Source organism: Antechinus flavipes, chromosome 4 (assembly GCF_016432865.1).
Source record: "Antechinus flavipes isolate AdamAnt ecotype Samford, QLD, Australia chromosome 4, AdamAnt_v2, whole genome shotgun sequence".
Classification (NCBI taxonomy): Eukaryota; Metazoa; Chordata; class Mammalia; order Dasyuromorphia; family Dasyuridae; genus Antechinus; species Antechinus flavipes.
This window is the reverse complement of record NC_067401.1, coordinates 428,757,633-428,778,570: the sequence shown is the minus strand read 5'-3', so window position 1 is coordinate 428,778,570 and position 20,938 is coordinate 428,757,633. Positions and strand designations below refer to the sequence as shown.

The 20,938-nt window shown below is 36.0% G+C and overlaps 1 protein-coding gene across 1 annotated transcript in view; it reads right to left on the bottom strand.

Moving 5' to 3' along the window:
• ADCY10 (adenylate cyclase 10) overlaps positions 1-20,938 on the bottom strand; it is a 133,121-nt gene that overhangs the window by 12,764 nt on the left and 99,419 nt on the right. Inside the window, exons 21-29 of the mRNA XM_051996831.1 lie at positions 19,026-19,095; positions 18,551-18,782; positions 16,574-16,681; positions 11,320-11,495; positions 6,995-7,151; positions 4,558-4,762; positions 3,388-3,484; positions 3,143-3,258; positions 1,853-1,970 (exon numbers count right to left, since the gene is read on the bottom strand). Coding sequence (XP_051852791.1) covers positions 1,853-1,970; positions 3,143-3,258; positions 3,388-3,484; positions 4,558-4,762; positions 6,995-7,151; positions 11,320-11,495; positions 16,574-16,681; positions 18,551-18,782; positions 19,026-19,095 — 1,279 coding nt within the window. The remainder of the gene's footprint in view (positions 1-1,852; positions 1,971-3,142; positions 3,259-3,387; positions 3,485-4,557; positions 4,763-6,994; positions 7,152-11,319; positions 11,496-16,573; positions 16,682-18,550; positions 18,783-19,025; positions 19,096-20,938) is intronic.

Genomic DNA, 20,938 nt, shown 5'->3' with positions numbered 1-20,938 from the left:
TTACCCTGGCATGGATTCTCTCAATATAAAGTTATTATAAAATAAAATAAAATGTATTAAAAATGAAGTTTTCAAAAAGAGAAAAAAAATTCAATATATCCAATTAAACTTCTATTTCCTCTCAAACTCACCGCTCTTCCTAACTTTGCTATTATTGTCAAGGGTATCACCAACCTCCCAGTCACCCAGACTTGCAACCTAGGAATAATCCATGGCTCCTCACTCTCTCTCAGTGCTTTCCTACTCCTCAATACCTAATCATTTCTTGGACCATTTCCATAGTTATTTCCTTTAGTTTTCCTCTTCATAACCTCTCTCATATTCTCCATCCCTTCTCACAATACCACAACCTGGCCCTCATCACTTCACAATTGCACTATTGCAAAAACCTGTGGATGGTGTCCTTGCTTCAAGTCTCTCTCCACTCCTCTCCATTTTCCACTCAGCTCAAATTAACTTCTCTAAAATGCATCTGATAGTATCACTCCCTTATTCAATCAACTCCAGTAGTCCTCTATTGCTGCCAGGATTAAATATAAAATCCTGTTGGCTTTTCAAAATTCTTCCTAGTCTGGTTCCTTCATACCCTTCCAATCAACTTCCAACTTAACTCCCCTCCATGTACTCTGCACTCTTGTGATAGTAGCTTTCTTACTGTTCCATCTCCTGCCTTCAAACATTATCACTGTTTGGATGTTGGCTTTCACTCTCCATCCCCTCCCCCTGGCTTTGCTGGCTTTCTTCAAGCCTCAGCAGAGACTTCCACATAAGGCCTTTCCCAATCTTGCCTTTGAGTTGATCCTCTCTTTCTCCATCTTGTTTGCAGGCTTGTCTACATATCATCTCTCCAGTTAGACTGTGAGCTCTGTGAACTAGATCCCATGAGCAGGATCAGTTTTTGCTACCCCCCTCGCCCCCCATTTTTTGGGTGTCCCGGGGCTGGACACAGTGCCCAGAAAATTATATGATGTTTTCAGACAATGCTTATTACTGCCTGATACTGAGTTTATTGTCTTTGCCCCACTATTCCTCTTCCTATCTCCTTTTCCTCCTTTTCCCATTTCTAATAATTGCGATTACCTAATCACCCCATGATTGTAAATTCAGGATTGTCTTTGATTCCTCCTTTTGCTAAAGCATTTCATCATCAAAACTTTTTGATTCCAGCTGTCCCCTCTCATTTTCTGCCCTGTCCCTTTCATTCCCAATGGGATGCTTCCTCTAAACTAAAGAATTAGCTTCCTAACATCTCCTTGATCCTTATTCTCCTCTTCATTCCATCTTGCATGTTGCCCTTAGATGAATCTTCATAATGCACAAATCTAATCTAAATTTCACTGCTCAGAAACCTTCAATAGCCTACTAATATATGCACCCTTTTGCCTGGCCTTCAAGGCCCTCCATAATCTATTTCTAGTCCATGTCTCAGTTCAATTAAACTCAGTTTAATCCCTTTTTAGCCTTATCTTACATTGCTCCTGTTGTCAATCTAGAACACTGCCCATCTTCTGAATATGCCCTTCATTCTCCTGCTTTTGAACTTTTCCTCATATAGTTCTCTGTACCTATAACACTACCTCTTACTCGGCCTGTTGACTTCCACCCATCCTCACCTCCTAGACTTAGCCTTCCTTGTTCTTCTCCATTGGGAAGTGATTTCTTTTTCATTGGATTTAAAACACTTTACATTCCTTTCATATCAATCCCACAAAATTGTAAACTTCTTAAAGGCAGGAACTAGGTTTCATTTATTTTTGGCTATAGCCTAGCATTTTGCTTTATACATAGTGACATTAAGAAATATCTGTGTGTTGAAAAAATGAGAGAGACGCATACGTAAGCTTTGTGTTACCAGATTGCCACATCCGAATAAAGAGCCAGTAACAGGCCACTGTGGAATTTGAGGATTTTGTTATCTTCTCGGTCGTTTATGAATTCCAGACATTCTTCAAAGGTCCTATAAATAAAGCCTATGAAGGACAGGAGAAGGAACATTTCATTTCAGGTTCCCTTTCTTACCTTCATAATTATCCCTGAGAGAGTTTCGTGAGAAGCAAGATGGTGTTCTTAATCTGATCTTTAGGATGATTTGAAACCAAAGGTGGGACATGTGACATGCATGATATGCCACAGATTATTGCGCTTTACTTGATTTAGAGTCTGTGGAAACTTGGACAGGTCTTTTTGCCTCAAAGTCTGGAAGACGTAAATTTCTATCCCATTATGTTCTAGTTATTCTGTTAGCAACATTTGGATTCCTCTCCATAATAGCAGAGTAGGGCAGCCCTGGGAGCTAGGTGACTAAATTGGACTCTGACTTAAGGTGTGCCCTGGAAAACTCTTCAGGAAAGGAATTATAGATTATTATCTTCTTGATGTAAGGCATCACTGAAAGCATACCCTATCAAAAATATCTAATCTATCAATCTGCTACAGTTGGCTGAATCTCCCACCATTAGAATATTATTAGGTTTGGGGTTTTTTGGGCCTAGGCCTTTGGTTACTAAGAAGTCCCTATTACAATATATAGGAAGAGGTAATATTGTACAATGGATCGGAGCTGGGCTAAAACCATTGATTTAGAGCTAGAAGGGGGCCTTACCTTTACATGTCACTGAAACCAACTACCTCATTTCAAAGATGAGGAAACTTGAAGTCCAGACTTGAGGCCCCAGGATTTGCCCCAGGTCAGGAAAGTTTCAGTTAGTAAGTATCCAGGGAGGAATTCAAACCCAGTAATCTACTCCCGATATCTAATCTACATCCTGATAGCCAAGATTCCTTTGAGCCCTTATTTTATGATTCTGTGGTTAAGATATATGCCATGGACATCCTGGTGTGAATTTTTTTAAAGAAGATTTCCTAATGATACTGTTTTTTTCCCTCCTAGGATTTTCCAAATCATAGAATACAGAGAGATGCTGCTTCTCTTCTTCCCTACACCTCTCTCTCTCTTGTCCCAGGCAGGGCTAACCTTGTGTGCCCTTTTTCTCCTACAACTTCTTGATGTCAACCCCACTACCCAGCAGGGTGATGGTAACAGCTTCCCTTCCACCCTCCATTTTAAAAGCTAATTCTTGAGGAAAGCCTTTTGAGATGCACGTCCTTGTTACCCTCTTCAGAATGCAAAAGTAAGACTTACCAGCATAAAGCAAGATATCTAGACAGGTGAAATAGAAAAGTCCTTGGCTGATGGCATGCTCCTCAATGGTAGCAAATGACCACATCCACTCCATCACTTCAATCATTTTTTGATATCTGGGACAAGGAAAGAGCATGGCCTGTTCCTGCAGTACAAAACCACTTGCCACAGTCTGAACTAAAACATTCCACTGCCCCTACCCTATTAATAATATAACATTTCCCCAGGGCTTATCACAGAAATACCTATTTTTCAGAAAAAGAGCAACAGTGAGTCTTTGAAGGACGAAATAGTGCCTGTTGGGATCCTTGATTAACTGCCACATCCCATGTGCTCGGAAGCCTGTAATTTAAGAAACAATCTCATTTTCTCTTCCTCCAGTCTTTGCCTCCTAATTAGATCCTCAATAAAATTTTGTCATTCTATTATTGAGGATAAAGCACATGGGGGTAAGAATAATATGGGCTATACCTATGATTTCATTGGTACCAGAAGGAAAGTCCCATTTAAATGAACTTCATCAAGCAATGTAATTGGCATCTTCTCTGTGACTTCTAGTCTTTAAAGATCGTGCACTGAGCAGGTAAGTGCCTTTCCCAGGGTCATCCTAGCTAGTTAATGCTTGTTGGCAACAGAACTTGAACCCAGTTTTTGGCTTTGAGGATGGCCTTCTATCCGGTGGTTCTCAAATTGTGATCTGCAGATCCCTGGGAGTCCCTGAGACCCTTTCAGGGTATTTTCAAGGTCAAAATTATTTTCTTAATAATAGTAAAAAATTTTCTTTTACTATTAAAAAATCACCTTCCTTTTTCAAACTCCATATCAGTGTGAATCTGGATTTTCTTCATATCGTTCAACCAAAACAACATATTGCAATAGATTGAATGCAGTAGCAGACATGAGAATCCAGTTCTCTTTTTAAAGCCAGACATTAAAGAAATTTGCAAAGATATGTAAGGCAATGACACTTCTCTCACTATAAACTTTTTTGGTTTTAGAAAATATAATTTCTCATTAAAATGTTATTTGTTAACAGATAATGAGCTTATTATTATTTTAAATGTCTTGATAAATAAAAATTTGAAATTGTCAGTTTTAATTTCAAATATGGTAAATCTCTATAGCTATGACCCAAAGAAATAAGAGCTCTTTATAATTCACAATAATTTTTAAGAGTGTAAAAATGTCCTGAGACTTTACAAATGAGATAATATTTGTAAAGTGCTTAGCACAATGTGTGGTACACAGTAAGTATTTAATAAATGCCATTTCCTTTTCCCTTGGGACCAGTTGAGAATAATTGTATTAAACCCTGTTGCCTTTCTTATCTTGAATATAGTAGGCCTTTAATAAACAAGACTTGATTTGAATTGGAGATCCTTTGCTTTTCAATCAGATGGAGATAGAAATCTTACCTAACTGAATGGACAGGTCTAGATAGCCCATCATATACTTGATGTAAGACAGTTTTTCTGCCATATAAGCTATTATTTCCACAGTCTCTCTATTCAAGGGTTTGTTGAAAACATTCTCAATGGCCATGACTTCATACTTGAACCATAATCCCTGGTAACCTGCCAGTTGGCTGTGCAATGAGTAGTCCAGGTAGGCTTTAATGATCTGAAATGTCATCAAAGAAAGAAAAAAGGAAGGAAGGAAGAAAGGAAGGAAGGAAGAAAAGAAGGAAAGGAGGGAGGGAGGAAAGAAGAGAAGGAGGAGGAAAGGAAGGAAAAAAGAGAAGGAGGAGGAAAGGAAGGAAAGAAGGGAAGAAGGAGGGAAGGAAGGAAGGAAGAAGGAAGGACAGAAGAAAGGAAGGAAGGAAAGGAGGAAGGAAGGAAGGAAGGAAGGAAAGGAGGAAGGAAGGAAGGAAGGAAGGAAGGAAGAAGGAAGGAAGGAAAAGAGGGAGGGAGGGAGGGAGGGAGAGAGTGAGGAAGGAAGGAAGCAAGGAAGGAGGAAAGGAAGGAAGGAAGAAGGAAAGGAGGAAGGAAGAAAAGAGAGAAGGAAGGAAGGAAGGAAAGAAGAAAAGGAGGAAGGAAGGAAGGAAGCAAGGAAAGGAGGGAAGAGGGAAGGAAGGAAGGAAGGAGAGAAGGAAGGGAGGGAGGAAAGAAGAGAGGAAAAGAGGGAAAAAGGAGGGAAGAAGGAAAGGAGAGAGGAAGGGAGAGAGGAAGGGAAGGAGGGAAAAAGGGAGGAAGGGAGTGAGAGGGAGGAAGGAAAGAAGGAAGAAAGGAAGGAAGGAAGGAAAGGAGAGAGAAAGAAGGAAGGAGGAAAAAAAGGCAAATATGAGAGGGAGTTCAAAGTTGGATGTCCCATACACAATCAATCAACAATTATTGATTAAATGCTTACTATGTATCAGGCATTGTGCTAAGCCCTAGGGATACAAAGAAAAAGCAAAAACAACTGCTGCCCTCAAGGAGCATATGTTTGAAAGGGAGAAATATTGTATGTTTAAATGGGTATATAGAGAGGGGGAGCTAAGTGATGAAGTAAATAAAGTGTTGGGCCTAGAAATCATGAAGATTCATCTTCACAAATTCAAATCCAGCCTATACATTTAAGAGTTCTCATAAAGGCCTCATTTCTAAAATATATAGAGAATTGACCCAAATTTATAAGAACTCAAGCCATTCTCCAAATGATAAATGGTCAAAAGGATATGGACAGACAATTTTCAGATGAAGAAATTGAAACCATTTCTAGTAATATGAAAAAGTGCTCTGTCACAAAATATTTTTAAATTACACTTATTAACATTTTCTCCATCATTTCCTTAAGTATCCTGAATTAAGAGAACCATAAATCAAGCCCTGATTTATAGCATTCTCCTATTTCTGAGCTCTAAACAACCATGCAGAAAATTTAACAATTGGATCTTTAAGGTAGTTCAAGTTGGTTCCAACAGACCCCTAAAAAAAGACCCATGTATAGAAAAGAAATTAAAGCAGCATTTTTTGTGGTGTCAAAGAACTGGAGGGGTAGCTAGATGGCACAATAAATAGAGTAATGAGCCCTTGAGTCAAATCTGTCCTCAAAGACTTAGAAAGTATGTAAACTTGGCCAAGTCATTTAACTCTGTTTGCCTTAGTTTCTTCATCTGCAAAATGAGCTGGAGAAGGAAATAGCAAACCACTCCAGTATCTGCCAAGATACTGCCAAGAAAATGCTAAATAAGTCCATGAAACCCTACATTCAGTCAGATATGACTGAACAACAATAAAAGAATTGAAACTAAGGGATTGTCTATCAGTTGAGGAATGGTCCAACAAATTATGGCACATGAATGTAATGAAATACTATTGTAACATGAGAAATGATGAAAGAGATGTTTTAGAGAAACCTGGTATGACTTATATGAACTGATATAGATTGAAATTAATAGAACCAGGAAAATAATATGTATAATAACACAGTAAAGAATAGTTTTGAAAGATTTAATAACTCTTATCAATCCAATGATCAGCCATAGTTTCAGAAGAATGAGAATAAAGAATACTGTCCAACATCTGCAGAGAATATCTAAATGTATAGAATAAGATATATATTTTTAGACATGGCCAGTGTAGGAATTTGTTAGTTTGTCTATGTTTATTTGTTGTAAAGTTTCTTTTTTCTTTCTCAGTAAAGAGGAAGGATTGAAGGAAGGTGGCAAGGAGAGAAAATAAATATTAACTGAAAAAAAAATTAAAACAAGAATCTAAGCTTCCAGATAGGGACTATCTCTAGTAGCTAATAATATGCTTGGCACATAGTAGGTGTTTAATACATAATTTTTCATTAATTCATTTGTAGCAGATTAAATGATTTCTTCCATTCGTTGCAATTATGAGACTCAATAAGTATACGAAAGCCTACCTGGAAATTGTCTTGAGTTTCCAGTGCAGAATTCACTTGCATCATGGCAGCTAAGTGAGCAAAATATTTGCAATGACAAGCATAATCCAAGCTGTAGATCTGCCATAATGAGGACAGGCAAGAGATTTGCTGATGAAGCTGAGCCAATTTTTTCTTCCTATTTTAGGTAAAAGACAAGCAAAATCATACAGTAGGGCATAAAGAGAGGCACTAGAATAAGTAACGCAAGGAGAAATCCTACTTGGAGTGTAAGGGTGGTCAAGATAATTTCTTAAAGTTACTTCCAACTGTGAAAATCTAGTCAAGAAATGTGAAACCTAGGTGACATGAAAGACTTCCTTGCAATTATACCTCCTGGACTTGAAGCAACGGTTTCCTGGGTTCATAGGACTTAAAGTAGAAAGAAATCAGATAGGTCTATTAGTTTAATCCCTTTGTTCTAAAAATGAGTCCCCAGAGGAATTTGTATGTGTCTACTGTTCCCCCAAAAGGACAAGGTCCCTTTCCTTCTACTTCTCTTTTATTGCACACAGTGCTATACCCAGTTATTAAAACACACTTTTTTGTATTCTAGGAGAAGAGAAGGAAGCCTTAATCATACAGGATCACACCAGAATTTGACATCTAATTTAGACAAAGCATTAGAGAGTAATCCAGAAGGGAAGAATTCCTTACTGAAAGGAATCAATGATTTACATCTCTTTTCCACACTATAATTCTCTTCAGATATTTGAAGATAACCATCATATCTCTCTAAATCTCTTTTCTAGTTTAAACATCTAGTTACTGTACCTCATGCTTATAGGGCATGATCTGGAGGTTTGAGACTAGCTTCTCATCTTCTGAGCACTCTCCAGCATATCAATTCCCCAAACTGAATACAACTCCAGATAATGATCTAATCAGAGTAGAACACATCTGGATTTCCTACTTCCATACTTCTATACACAGTGCCTGTTTTTTAATGTAGTGTAAGATTAACTTTCTTTGTCTTCTACATTATGCTATTGGTTCATCTTGACCTTACAATCCATTAAAAACAGTGGATCTTTATCAGACTCTTTTGTATAGCCATGTTTTCGCCATTTTATATTTGTGAAGTATGTGTATATATGTATGACTTTTAAACTCAAACTCAAGACTTCATTTTTATGCCCATTAAATTCCAGAGCTTCAGCTATAGCCTGGGGGATCAGCATAGTATTGCTGGAGCCCAGTGCGTGTTTTTATACTGCCTATGAACTAAAAATTATTTTCATCAAGCTATCCAGCTTTACTACTTCTGCAAATTTAATTAGCATGTCATTTATATCCCTATTCATTGATAAAAAGGTTAAACATGAATTGATATTGCTCATAATTTTTTTACCATCCTTCTCAGTAAAAGTTTACTAATAATTTATATTTTAAAAATATAAGATCTAGCATAGATTACTATGGTATTTCACCAGGATTTCCTTCCAAGTTGACACCATATTATTTTGTGTGTGTGTGCGCGCGCGCGCGTGTGTGTGTGTGTGAGAGAGAGAGAGAGAGAGTCCCAGCAATTTACTTTCAACCTCATCTAACCATATTATCTATCACCTTGCCTACTTCTTTTCATCTTTTCCATGAGAAAAGCAAATTAAAGTTTATCTAACCCTTTGCTAAAAATTCCAGTACTTAACACCCTAATGGATCTATTATTTCTCATCACAGATATGCACATTTTTTCTAAAATGAAGCAGATCTATTATATCCAACCCACGTGGCTCATCAGAGATATGTTCTTAAATGTTTTAATAACTAGCACTCTGGACTGGGATAGGGAGGGGAAGTGGAAAGAGAAGTGTACACAGCAAGCTTTAAAGTTTAATCTGCCATTTTTACATTTTTTCCATCTTTTTTTTAAGTCTATTGTTATGGTGGTATACCATAACAATAAATCAAGTCCTGTTCTATAGCATTTGCTGATTTCCAAGACAAATGTTTACTGAAAATTTAACAATTGGCTATTGCAGCCTGTTCAAGTTGGTTCCAATAGACTTGTCCATGTTCTTCCACAGGTTTTTCAAAGGGGTTCTTCCCAACATTCTGAGGTCTTTTCTCATGTTTTGTTTTGGTTTGTTTTGGTTTGTTTTGGTTTGGTTTTGGTTTTGACATGGAAAGGATACCGATGAAGGATGTAAACTACTTGGTTTTTAGTTCTCATTCTCATTCCATGGTTCACACATGTGTTTCAGGCATCTCTTTCTTGACATTATTTCTCCCTTCTTTGTATATAATAAGGGTCTGATGTATGCAGAGACTCCATTGGTTTTCTCAGCTGATGGAGTCTCTTCATGTAGAGATTACTGGAGAGCTCATTTCTGGGAGAATTATAATAATGGGAAGGGAAACCCCTTGGAGAGACTGTGGAGCAGCAGCAAAAGTAATTGGAAGGGATAAATCTATGAATGGCTTCAAAAACACTAAAAAGAGGTTTGTTTGTAATGCCTCTTTTTGCTCCATTTAGTGACTTCTTCATTTACAATGTCCAAGGTGAGACTTTGCTCTGAGGGAAGAAGTTTTAGGATGCTCCTGCTCTGAGGTCATGTAGCTCCAAGAATCAGACTTGGTCTTTGGCCTTTTTACTTGTTCTTTTCCATTCTAGGAGAAGAGAGTGGACTCTATGACCTTGTTGGGAAGTGAGAGACAAGAGATCTAAGAGTCACAATACAAGCTGAATTTTACAGCCAGTGTACTGCAGATGTCCCAAGGAACAAGGAGTGATCTTTGGGAGTGACTTCCAAGCACCAGCCTAGAAGCACTCCCCAAAACAGCAATGCTGGTTTTGAGTGTGAATTTGGTGGGGTTGGATACTAGACAGAAACTAAGCTGTTTTGAGCCCATTTTGCCTAACAGACCAAGGTGGTATAATGGAGATTAGAGGTCTGAAATATCAGTCTATTTTTTCTTTCAATATTTTAAATTAACTATGAAATTGTATATTTAAATAGAATTGGGGTGTTTACTGTTATTATTCAGCTCTTTTTCAGTCATGCCCAACTTCTTCTGAACTCATTTGGATTTTTTTCTGCTAAAGATACGGCATGGTTTGCCATTTTCTTTTTCAGCTCATTTTATAGATGAGGAACTGAAGTAAACAAGACATAAGTGATTTGCCCAGTCTCACACAGCTAGTTAAGTGTCCAATGTCAGATTTGAACTTAGAAAAAAAAAGAACTAGGCTTGATTCCAGAACCAGTGCTCTATCCAGTGCATCACCAAGCTGCCTGCTTAATCACTGTATCACATAGATCATGATGCCCTAAAAATAGGGAAACACAGTTGATGGGGGACTGGGCAGATGGCAGAAGAGAAGAGATATTCCAGCCCCTGAGGGGAATCCCTGTGGCACCCTGAAAGGAGATAGAGCCTGCCTACTATCAACAGAAACTCTGTTGACTTTAGGAAATCCTTGACTTTTTAAATTTTTCACATAATGTAGTGTTCCATAAGTCACATCTGTACAACATAACCAGAAGTATACTGGTGTTTAAAAGACCAATCTTTGTTTTAGGGAGAAGTCTGAGGTCATTAAAAGAACCCTGAAATTTCTTTAAGCAATCCAGTCTATTTTCTTCTTTCTGTTCAATTCTGGGTCCAAATTATTTTCTATTTGCAGTGGAGATAATCATGATACCTATCTCACAGAGTTGTTGTGAGAATTAAATGAGATGATATTTATAAAAAGCACTTAGCATAGTTCCTGGCACATAGTAAGAATTATATAAATACTTAATTCCTCCCTCCCCCCTTCCCTACTAACACTCTCATTAAGGATATCCTTAATATGTCTAAATTATTCTTATAAATATTTCCTATAGATAGGAGGAAAAGCAAATTGTCATTAGTTACTGATGTTCTCTTGAACACTCATTAAAAATAAGTCTTAGATGACATTTTTTTTCTCAAGTCAATACTCTTTTAATTTATTTAATTATTAATTTATTATATATAATTAATAAACAAATATTAATTAATAAATTATTTGAAATCTTCAGAAGATACTATATCTGACCAACATACAAAGGTTTTCTGAACCTTTAAGGACTGTCCTTATGCAATAATGTAACCTCTCAGTCTACTTAAAGGGCCCTTGAAGACACTCCAAAAACCATATCATCTACTGTTTTCCAGTGTGGAAACTTACTTTGGAAAAGGCATATATTGAAAAGGCCCCTGAAAGGATGATCCAGAACAGGCTATGGATCTTCTGTAGCAGATTGTCAATACTCCCCAACCGATAGAAAGTAGCTCAAAGACTATTTTAATGTCCCAGTCCTATTCTGATTCTTTCTTACCCTGGAGGAGTGACATCCTGTTCCTGTTGACTCATATGAAAGACATGTTTGTTTTTTTCAACATTGGTCTGGAGGAGAACTGCAAGGCAAGTGTAAGGGAAGACCCGTTTTAGTAACTTCAGTGCTTTCCTCATCATTTTCTGGGCAAGTGTCATCTGGCCCACATTGAAGGAGACCTAGGTGCCAATGAGAGAAAAAGAGCAAGAAAAGTAACTATATAAGAATAGCTGACATTTGCTTTTAATTCTTTCCAAATTATATATTAACTGTGAGAGATCAAGTTTCTGGGTTTTTCCCTATTAAGAGTTTTGAATCCAGTTTGTTTTGCAACTACATGCATTGCCAAATAAATCATTTGCCTGGATGAAACTCAGTTTTTTAACCATCCCCTTTATTCATCCTCCCACTCCCATCCCCCCACCCAGTCCTTAACAATTATGGCAACCATGAAGGGATTGGGATTGAGAGTCTCCATGTGATAGCTGGACCTTTAGTGATACCTGGACTTTCATCAAAGGAACATTTTCTTTGTTAAAATTTCTACTCATGAACCTCAGTGAAAGACTGTCCTTCTCCAGATCTACCATGAATTTTTAAAAAATCATTATGTGGTTTCAAGTGAGATATAGTCTCTTATTAGGATCATTCTCATTGGTAAATGAGAATTTACTACAAATTATATTTGCTACAGAAAATTCTATTTCACTGGGGGTTGGGGGTGGAGGGAGTCCTACACAGATTCATTTGTTGGAGTTGGGGAAAGGGAAGAGTTATACATATTTTCTTCTGCACTGAACAGCTTAATTGTTGGCCACGGTTTCTTCAAACCAGGGAATGAGCTTGGACCTAAACAGCTGTCGTGGTGGTAAAATAGGTGCTGCTTCCCTAGGAGATAATAACAAATCAGGCCAGGTATCATTCTTCAGGCAGAACAGGGGTTCACCAGAGTCACTCATACAGAAAGAATCCCTACTAAGTTCCAGCACAGATTGTGGTATCTTTAAGCTTATTATCCCAGAACTCTTTGCACTCAGTGTTATATAGCAGGGGTAGAACAATAAAACAATGTGCTGGAAAAAATTGAATTTTTACTCCAGTCTCAAAAATGTATAGCTGTGTGACATCATGCAAAGTTATTTCACTTCTGTTTATCCCAATTTACTAATCTGAAAGAAGTTAATTATTATTAAATATCAATAATAGAACCCACCTCTCAAGATTGTTGTGAGAATAACATAAATTTTTTAATTTTAAACATATTTTAATTTTTTTCAATTACATATAAAGGCAACTTTTGATCCTCATTTTTAATAAAATTTTGAGTTCCAAATTTTCTCCTTCTTTCCCTCTCCTCCTACCTCCCTTAAGACAGTAAACAATTTGATATAGCTTATGTATATGCAATCTTTTTTCTTACTTTCAACTTTACTAATCTCTTGATTTTCAGGATTTCTGATTTGGCATTTAAACTGCATTTTTAATTTGTTATTTTTCCATCTTTTTTAGTTGTACACTCAATTGGTTCTGTTTTTTATTCTATTTTTAATTAGTATAAAATTTTAGGGATATTAAATACTGCTTTGGCTATGATTTTTTTCTTTGATCCACTCACTTTTTAGGATTAGATTTCATTTCTAATTAATTTGAATTCTAATTAATCTATTTATTAACTATAATTTTTGTTGCATCATGATCTGAACAGGATGCCTTTAATTTTTTTTATCTTTCTGCTTTTGATTGTGAAGTTTTTGTGTCCTAATAAATGGGCAATTTTTGTGTTGGTGCTATTTAGTTCTGAAAAAAAGGTATATTCCTTTCTGTCCTATTCAGTTTTCTCCATAAGTCTATCACATCTAACTTTTTTTTTCATTTCTATTCACTACCTTACTTTTTTTTTTTTTTTTTTGCTTAGAATTATTTAGTTCTGAGAGATTCCCTATTAGTTTAGTTTTGCTGTTTATTTCTTCCTGTAATTCATTTAATGTCTCCTTTAGAAATTTGGATGTTATATGATTTGGTGCATCTATGTTTAGTATTGCTATTAATTCATTACCTATGGTACCTTTTAGTTAGATGTAGTTTTCTTGTCTGTATTAAATCTGTTTTTGCTTTTGCTTTGTCTGAGACCCCTGCATTTTTTTTTAACTTCAGCTGAAACATAATAGATTCTGCCCCAGCCTTTTATCTTTATTCTGTACATGTCTCTCTTCTTCAAAATAACATATTGTAGGATTTGGGTGTATTAATTCTATTATCCATCTTATGGTATTCTTCGTTCCATTCACATTCATAATTATGATCATTAGCTGTCTATTTCCCTCCTCCCCATTTTTTCCCATTTATATTTTCCTTCTCTCCTTTTACCTTCTTCTTCCTCACAAATGTTTTTCTTTTGACCACTACCTCTCTCTATCTTCCCTTCTATCAGCCCCCTCATTTTCTTGTCTCCTTTCCTTCCTACTTTTCTATAAGGATAAGATAGATTCCTGTATCTAATTGATTGTGTATGTTATTCTTTTGAGCCAAATCTGATGAGAGTATGGCTTAAACAATGCTCACCCTCCCCCTTCTTTTCTTTCACTGTAATAATTCTTTCATGCTTCTTTCATGATTTACCTATTTTACTTCTCCCTTTTTCTCCCGGTACAATCCTCTTTTTCATCCATTGCTTTTTTAATATCATTCCATCAAAGTCCAATTATACCTGTACCTTTTGTTTATATATACGCCTCCTAATAGAGATACAGTTCTTAAGAGTAATAAGTATCATTTCTTTTATAGGGATTGTTAAACAGTTTAATCTAATTGAATCCCTTATAATTTCTCTTTCATGTTTACCTTTGTATGCTTCTCTTGAGTTTTGTTTTTGTTTAACTCTGGTCCTTTCATCAGAAAAGTTTGAACATTTAAAAAAATTTTATTTATTTTACTGAATGTCCCTTTTCCCCCCTCCTGAATGATTACATTCAGTTTCCTGAATAGTTGATTCTTGGTTGTAAGACAAGATTTTTTTGTGTTGTTTTGGTTTTGGTTTTTTGTTTTGCCTTCTAGAATATCATATTTCAAGTCCTCTGATCCTTTAATGTAGAAGCTACTAAATCCTGTGTAACACTGATTGTGACTCCTTGGTATTTGAATTATTTCTCATTGCTTTCACTATTTTCTCCTTGACCTTAGGGTTCTAGAATTTGACTATAATATTCTTGGTTTTCATTTTAAAATCTCTTTCAGGAGATAATTCTTCCCTGTCACCATAGAAGCTTTCTAAGATTAGGGCTTTTGTTGTTGGATTATTCTTTTTTTTTTTTTTTAAATTTTTTTGCTCCCTTTCCAGGCTATTTCATGACTCTTAAAGCTAAGATCTACTCCTGAGCACAAGAGGCACTATCCCAAGCTTCTACCTCAGGAGGTCAGAAAGGCCTCTGGGGATGGTTTCTCAAAAGTACCAGGGGTTTTAAGGCTGGCATTTTACCTGTTGTGCCAGGGTTGGAGGCTTCGCACCTTGTTCTTTTTGTCACTGGGCCTCAGTTGCTGATCTGTGCTGGAGCTAGAGAATTCCTGTTAGCTATTATTAGTTATTATGTTATTATTAGTTCTTTAATTAGATGTAATTAATCCACATTGGATTATTCTATACTGAATTTATATCTAATTAACATAGAATGCCAAAAGTGATAAAAATGAACTCTTTTTACATAAGATAATTTAGAAATGCACTCAACTGAATTGTTGTCACCTGCTTGGTAATAAATTTGTTTCATGTTTTAAATACATATTATCATTATGTTAAAAGATTTAAACAATAAAAATTATACTGTAAAAGGAAATAATTTTGAAACTATATATGATCAATACAATGACCATCTATGATTCCAGAGACCTAAGGATAAAATATACTATCTATGACAGAGAGGTGATGGATTTAGAGTACGGAATGACACAGATTTTTTCATATGCAGCCAAAAAGAGAATGTTTTCCTTGAACATACATATCTACTGTAAGGGATTTGTTTTTCTTTTCCTTTTTTCCCCAATTTGGTAAAGCGGAGGGAGAGAAAATGAGATTTCTTATAATTAAAAAAACTTTTTAGAGAATGTTAGACTATGCCTAAGTGTGAAGGGGCAGGTCGATTCTCCAAGAGCCCACAAAGCTGTGAATCATAACACATTTGAAGAAATTGCAAATCAGCCTGACACAGATGTGCCTTGTGGATGGGGAATGAAATAAATCAGAGGCAAGAAGGAAGAGAAGAGAGGTGAGAGAATGCAACTATCTCTCAATCTCCTTGTATTCTTATTTTCCTCTCACATGAAAGGGTCAATTCTGCTGGCCAGAATTAGATCCCCAGTAGCCACTAGCAGGTGGCTTCTGTAACAAGAGAAGGTGGGAATGCCATAAATGTGGAACACACTTTCAACTGACATCACTGTATTGTTAGCTTTGCTTAATTATTTTACTGTATTACAAGAAAATTCTCACTGAATGGAGATATCTGAAAATATTTGTGACATAAAAACTTAACATGTCAATAAAACTTCAGAAAAAGAGATGTTGGGAACTCTAGATCTGAAAGATAGTAACAAACATTTGCAAGGATTTCTATTGAAGGATCTGGGGTGTGTGTGTGTGTGTGTGTGTGTGTGTGTGTGTGTGTGTGTGTGTGTCACAGCTAAGAAGCATGGTGGACATGGTGTCTGAAAGACTCTGAGTTTAGATCCAGCCAGCACACACAATGTGAGAATCTGGGCAAGTCACTTATTCTGTCTCCCTCAATTTCCTTATCTGTAAAACAGTGATAATAGGATGTGAGGTAGATGAAATTAGTTATATAGGTTTGCAAAGTGCTATACAAATATTAAGTGATATAATATATAATATTATATAAGTGATATAATAATAATTATATTATTAATTATAATTTCCCCATCCTCATCTTCTTACATTCTACTCACCTCCTCAGAACCTCTTTTGGAATTCAAATTGATCAGTTAAATTTTCAAATATTGTGTCAAGTCACTCACAATGATTCCATTTAGGAGGAGAGTATAGATCTGAGTTTTTCTTTCCTTGCTTAGGGGAAGACAATTGCAGCAAATGAGCTGAAGTGATGGGAGTTTTCTAGTTTTCTACTTTTGAAATGTGATATGTGGTAGTAATGAATGAAAAAAGATACTGGAAATTTCTGGGTGCAGCTTTTAAGGGGAGAACTAAAGTTTCAGATTCTTCCACTATTTTTCTGGAATAGTGCCTTACCTGGCCCTTGAGGGTGTAAAAAATGGCAGACTCAAAAGTGTGGCACCAAGATTTATCATGCTTCAGAGATTTTAACAATCTCTCTCCTTCACACAAATGTATATATGCCTGAAACAAAGAGGAGGAGACATCAAGGCAGGTAAGGTCAAACTTTCCAGGAGGGTCTCTTCTCACATTTAATCAGAGAAAAGAACAGCAAGCATTAATTGCCAGTTTCCACCCCTGCCTCCAACCCTCTCTTAGCTCTTAGCTCTCAGCTCTGGTGACATGGCAAGTCTCTACAAAGCTCCACACACTAGAAGTGAGGACTACAAAGCAATATCCAATAGGATTTACACACCTGCTGAACAAATTTCATCCAACTGTAGGCTCCAGAGCCCAGCACAGTGCATCTGATCATCTTCACTTCAAATTTTTACTTCCACAAAAGGTAACAAATTCTTGAGAAGGAACTGGATATCAATTTTTGGATAAAGAGAGAATGAGAATGTTTCTCCCCTCATCCCCCACAATTCCTCCCATCCAGATAGCTTAGTAGATGGAGTACAGGGCCTGGATTCAGGAAGATCTGAGTCAAATCCAACTTTGACATTTACTAGCTGTGTAATCCTGAGCAAATTACTTATCCTTTATGCCTCAGTTTCCTCATTTGTATAATGAGGAAATTAATAGCTCCCATCTCCCAGGGTTGTGATGAGGATTAAATGAGACAATAACCTTAATAGTTTTATCATAGTGCCTGACATGTAATAGGTGGTACATAAATGTTAGCTGGTATTATTATTACTTTCAGGTTTTCATGCTGTCCTGTATACTCTAAAGGTATTTCTCTGGGTGACTGTCTAGGTTGGATACTAAACCCAAGACATATGTACCCATTTTATCACAAGTCCCTTGTGGACTGGGAAGAGGAAGTGATGTGAATTCCCAAAAGGCTGGGGACCCAAGAGAAAATCTTCCTTTCTTTCCCCTTAACCTTGTTTCCTTTTCCATCAACCCATCTTCTTATTATTTTGACACAGATGAAACCTGATTCAATGTCAAAGAGGAAAAGAAGGGAAGAGGGGATTGACCAAAAAAAAAAAAAAAAAGTGGAAACATACAACCTGAAAGATGTATATGGAAAAAAAAAAGAGGAAGCTACTGGCAGGCAGGTAAATAGCTTCAGTCCCTCCCAAATTATTTTGATGGGAGTAGTGATGTTTATTTTTCAATGGATTATATTTGAATCTCAGATCTTTTTCAGAACTAATAGACAACTACTATCTTCTTCCCCCCTCGGGATCCTGACCTTTATTTTCCTGAATTACTGTATACTTCTAGTTGCTTGATTCTCACAGTAATACAAAGTCTCTGACAGTTGCTGTATCCTAGTGTCTACCTACATGGTTCAAGGAAGCTATGACTGGGTGGCTTCTAGATCAAGCAAAAGAAGCAAAATCCTCCTATGGAGGAATTTGTATAGGGTACTTGGTCATTGTTGGAAGGGTGCTATCAAGAGGGAGAATGGGAAAAGTTCTTTCTTTCCTCTGTTTTTAAGATTCCTTTCTCAGAGCTATAAGTTCACTACTGTGCATTTGTATAGAAGATGCTATTTATTGGCTCTAGTGTTTGACTCCTGGTATTGTTCTCCAGAGATAAACATAGTAATTTTGGCACTTAGGATAAGCAGTACCCCTTCAAAAAACTCAGCCTCAAATCAACTACATAAGTCATTATATGGAAATATAAGAAATTAAGCTAAATTAGGTTGAGGGTGAGGTTATTAAGAGTGGATTCAGATAAGTATTATCAGTGCCTGGCATTTGGTAGATTCCTGTTTTAATTAATCATTCTTGCTAATTAGGGGCTAGGCTTATCTGTTTCTATGATACCAAAGGAATACCTGTACTATTATAATGTAACTATAAAAAATGTGAAAAATGCACAATTTCTTAACATAATTGTTTTACAATGTTTGACACTTTCAAAACTTACCAAATAGTTATCATTTAGGCTGATATAACCAGCTACAATTTCTAGGTAGTAATATAAGGCTTTGTCCAATTCTTCTAGAACTGTAAAATGGTAGGCAAGAGGCAATAAAACAAATTCCAGTACCTCCTGACACTGACAAGATTCTATAGGGGTGAGGATTTCATCAGCTGCCGTTATTTTGTTTAAAGTGATGTCAAAGAAATACAAGATCTTTTCTCCTATTTCTTCAGGGCTGGTGAAGAAAAACAAAGTGGCAACTTAAAACATCATCTTATGTTTTCAGCATCATAATATAACAGAATCTATTTTGGATTCTACTTATGCCTTTATCAAACCAGATCAAATGACAAATTTGACGGATTTTACCTCACTTCCCTCAATTTCCCCATCTGAAAAATGGAAGACTGATGCTACTGGCTTTCAAATATTTCTGAGAGGGTTTGTTGTCCATCTATCCTTTATCGTATTACTGTACCTGAGATCGTCTCTCAAAATATCAAATTTCTTTGAAAGTCTTCCTTTGCTTAGGAAGACCTCTTCTGTTCCTAGGAAGCAAGTGACCAAATCAGTTGCTTGGCTTATTTCTATGCCTCACAATGATGAAATAATGAACTTATAATTTTAAACAAAAATGAAATCAGATGCTAATGGAGAGATGCTATGAGGTCATAACAAGACAATTCCTTGGCACCCAATCTATCAGACAATGCCTACCTCCAGAAGGTAGATTTGTCTCACCAGATTTCAGAATGCTATTAAATCAACAAATAATCCATAATAGAACAGAACAGAATCTGTAATATGCCTTAATGTTTATATAGTTCATCATTTCTAAAAAATATAGAGAACTAAGTCAAATTTATAAGAATGCAAGTCAATCTCCAATTGATATGAAAAGATGTGAACAAACAATTTATGCTCTAAGCTATGGGTTAGAGAAATGCAAATTAAAACAATTCTGAGGTACCATCTCACACTTTTCAAATTGGCTAAGATGACAGGAAAAGAGAATGATAAATGTTGGAATGAGGTATAACTGGAACACTAATGCATTGTTGGTGGAGTTGTGAATTGATACAGTGATTCTGTTGAGCAATTTGAAACTATGCCTAAAAGTCTATAAAACTGTGTATACTCTTTGATTCAGCAGTGTCACTACTAGGTTGTATCCCACAAAGTTTATAAATGAGGGGAAAGAACCCACGTACAAAAATGTTTGTAGCAGATCTTTTTGTTATGGCAAGGAATTGGTAATTGAGTGGATGCCCAGAAATTGAAGAATGATTAAATAAGTTATGGCATATGAATGTAATCGAATATTATTATTCTATAAAAAATGATAAGCAGGCTGATGTCAGAAAAGCCTAGAAAGACTTACATGAACTGATTCTAAGTAGAGTAAGCAGAACCAAGATAATACTGTACAAGTAACAGCAAGATTGTGTGATGATCAACTATGATAGACTGAGCTCTTCTCTGCAATATAGTGATCTAAGACAATTCCAGTAGATTTGGGATGGAAAATGCCATTCACATTCAGAAAAAGAACTATGGAGACTGAATGCAGATGAAAGCATATTATTTTCATCTTTTTTTGTCAGTTTTTCTTTCTTATGTTTTTTCCCTTTTGTTTTATCTCTCTTTCATGACATATGGAAGTATGTTTAAAATGATTTTACATGTATAATCTCTATCATATTGCTTGCTATCTTGGGGAGGAGATAAGGGAGCAAGGGAGACAAAAATTTGGAACTCAAAATTACAAAAATGAATGTTGAAAATTATCTTTACATATATTATTTTCAATGTTTTTAACATTCAAACTATTTTTACATGTATCAGAAAAATAAAATAATTAATGATTTTTTAAAAACAAAATGACAGGCCAATGATCTCATGTTCCAGGTGAAAAAACAGGCCTAGAGATGATATGGCTTGGCTAAATTAGTGACAGAACTAGGAAAAGATTCTAAGTCTTTTCCCAGTCTCATGCTTTCTCTATCAAATCATTTAGATTTAAAATAAAAAAAATTATGTGGATTTTTCCCTATATTTTTCCATGTTGCTTATCCCTTTACCTTTATGTAAGGATAAGGGATAGAAAAGAGACAAGTTTAGATTTTTACAGATTAGATTTGTTTCCTTTTCTCTTGAATGAAAGATCCTTTCCAACTCCCTTCCTATGATTCTTGAAGGAACCCAATAGGAGAGCTGACACAGCTAAACTATATTTCTTTTTGCTAGTTGCTTGATTTCCCATCTGTAAAATTATTTCATGACTTTTAGTTCTCAATATGTGATCCTATTATGAAGCTTTAGATGAAGGGAGAAGCTAAAGTGTCAGTAATTAAATAACCTCAGTATTGAACCTCCAGAACAGGTAACTTT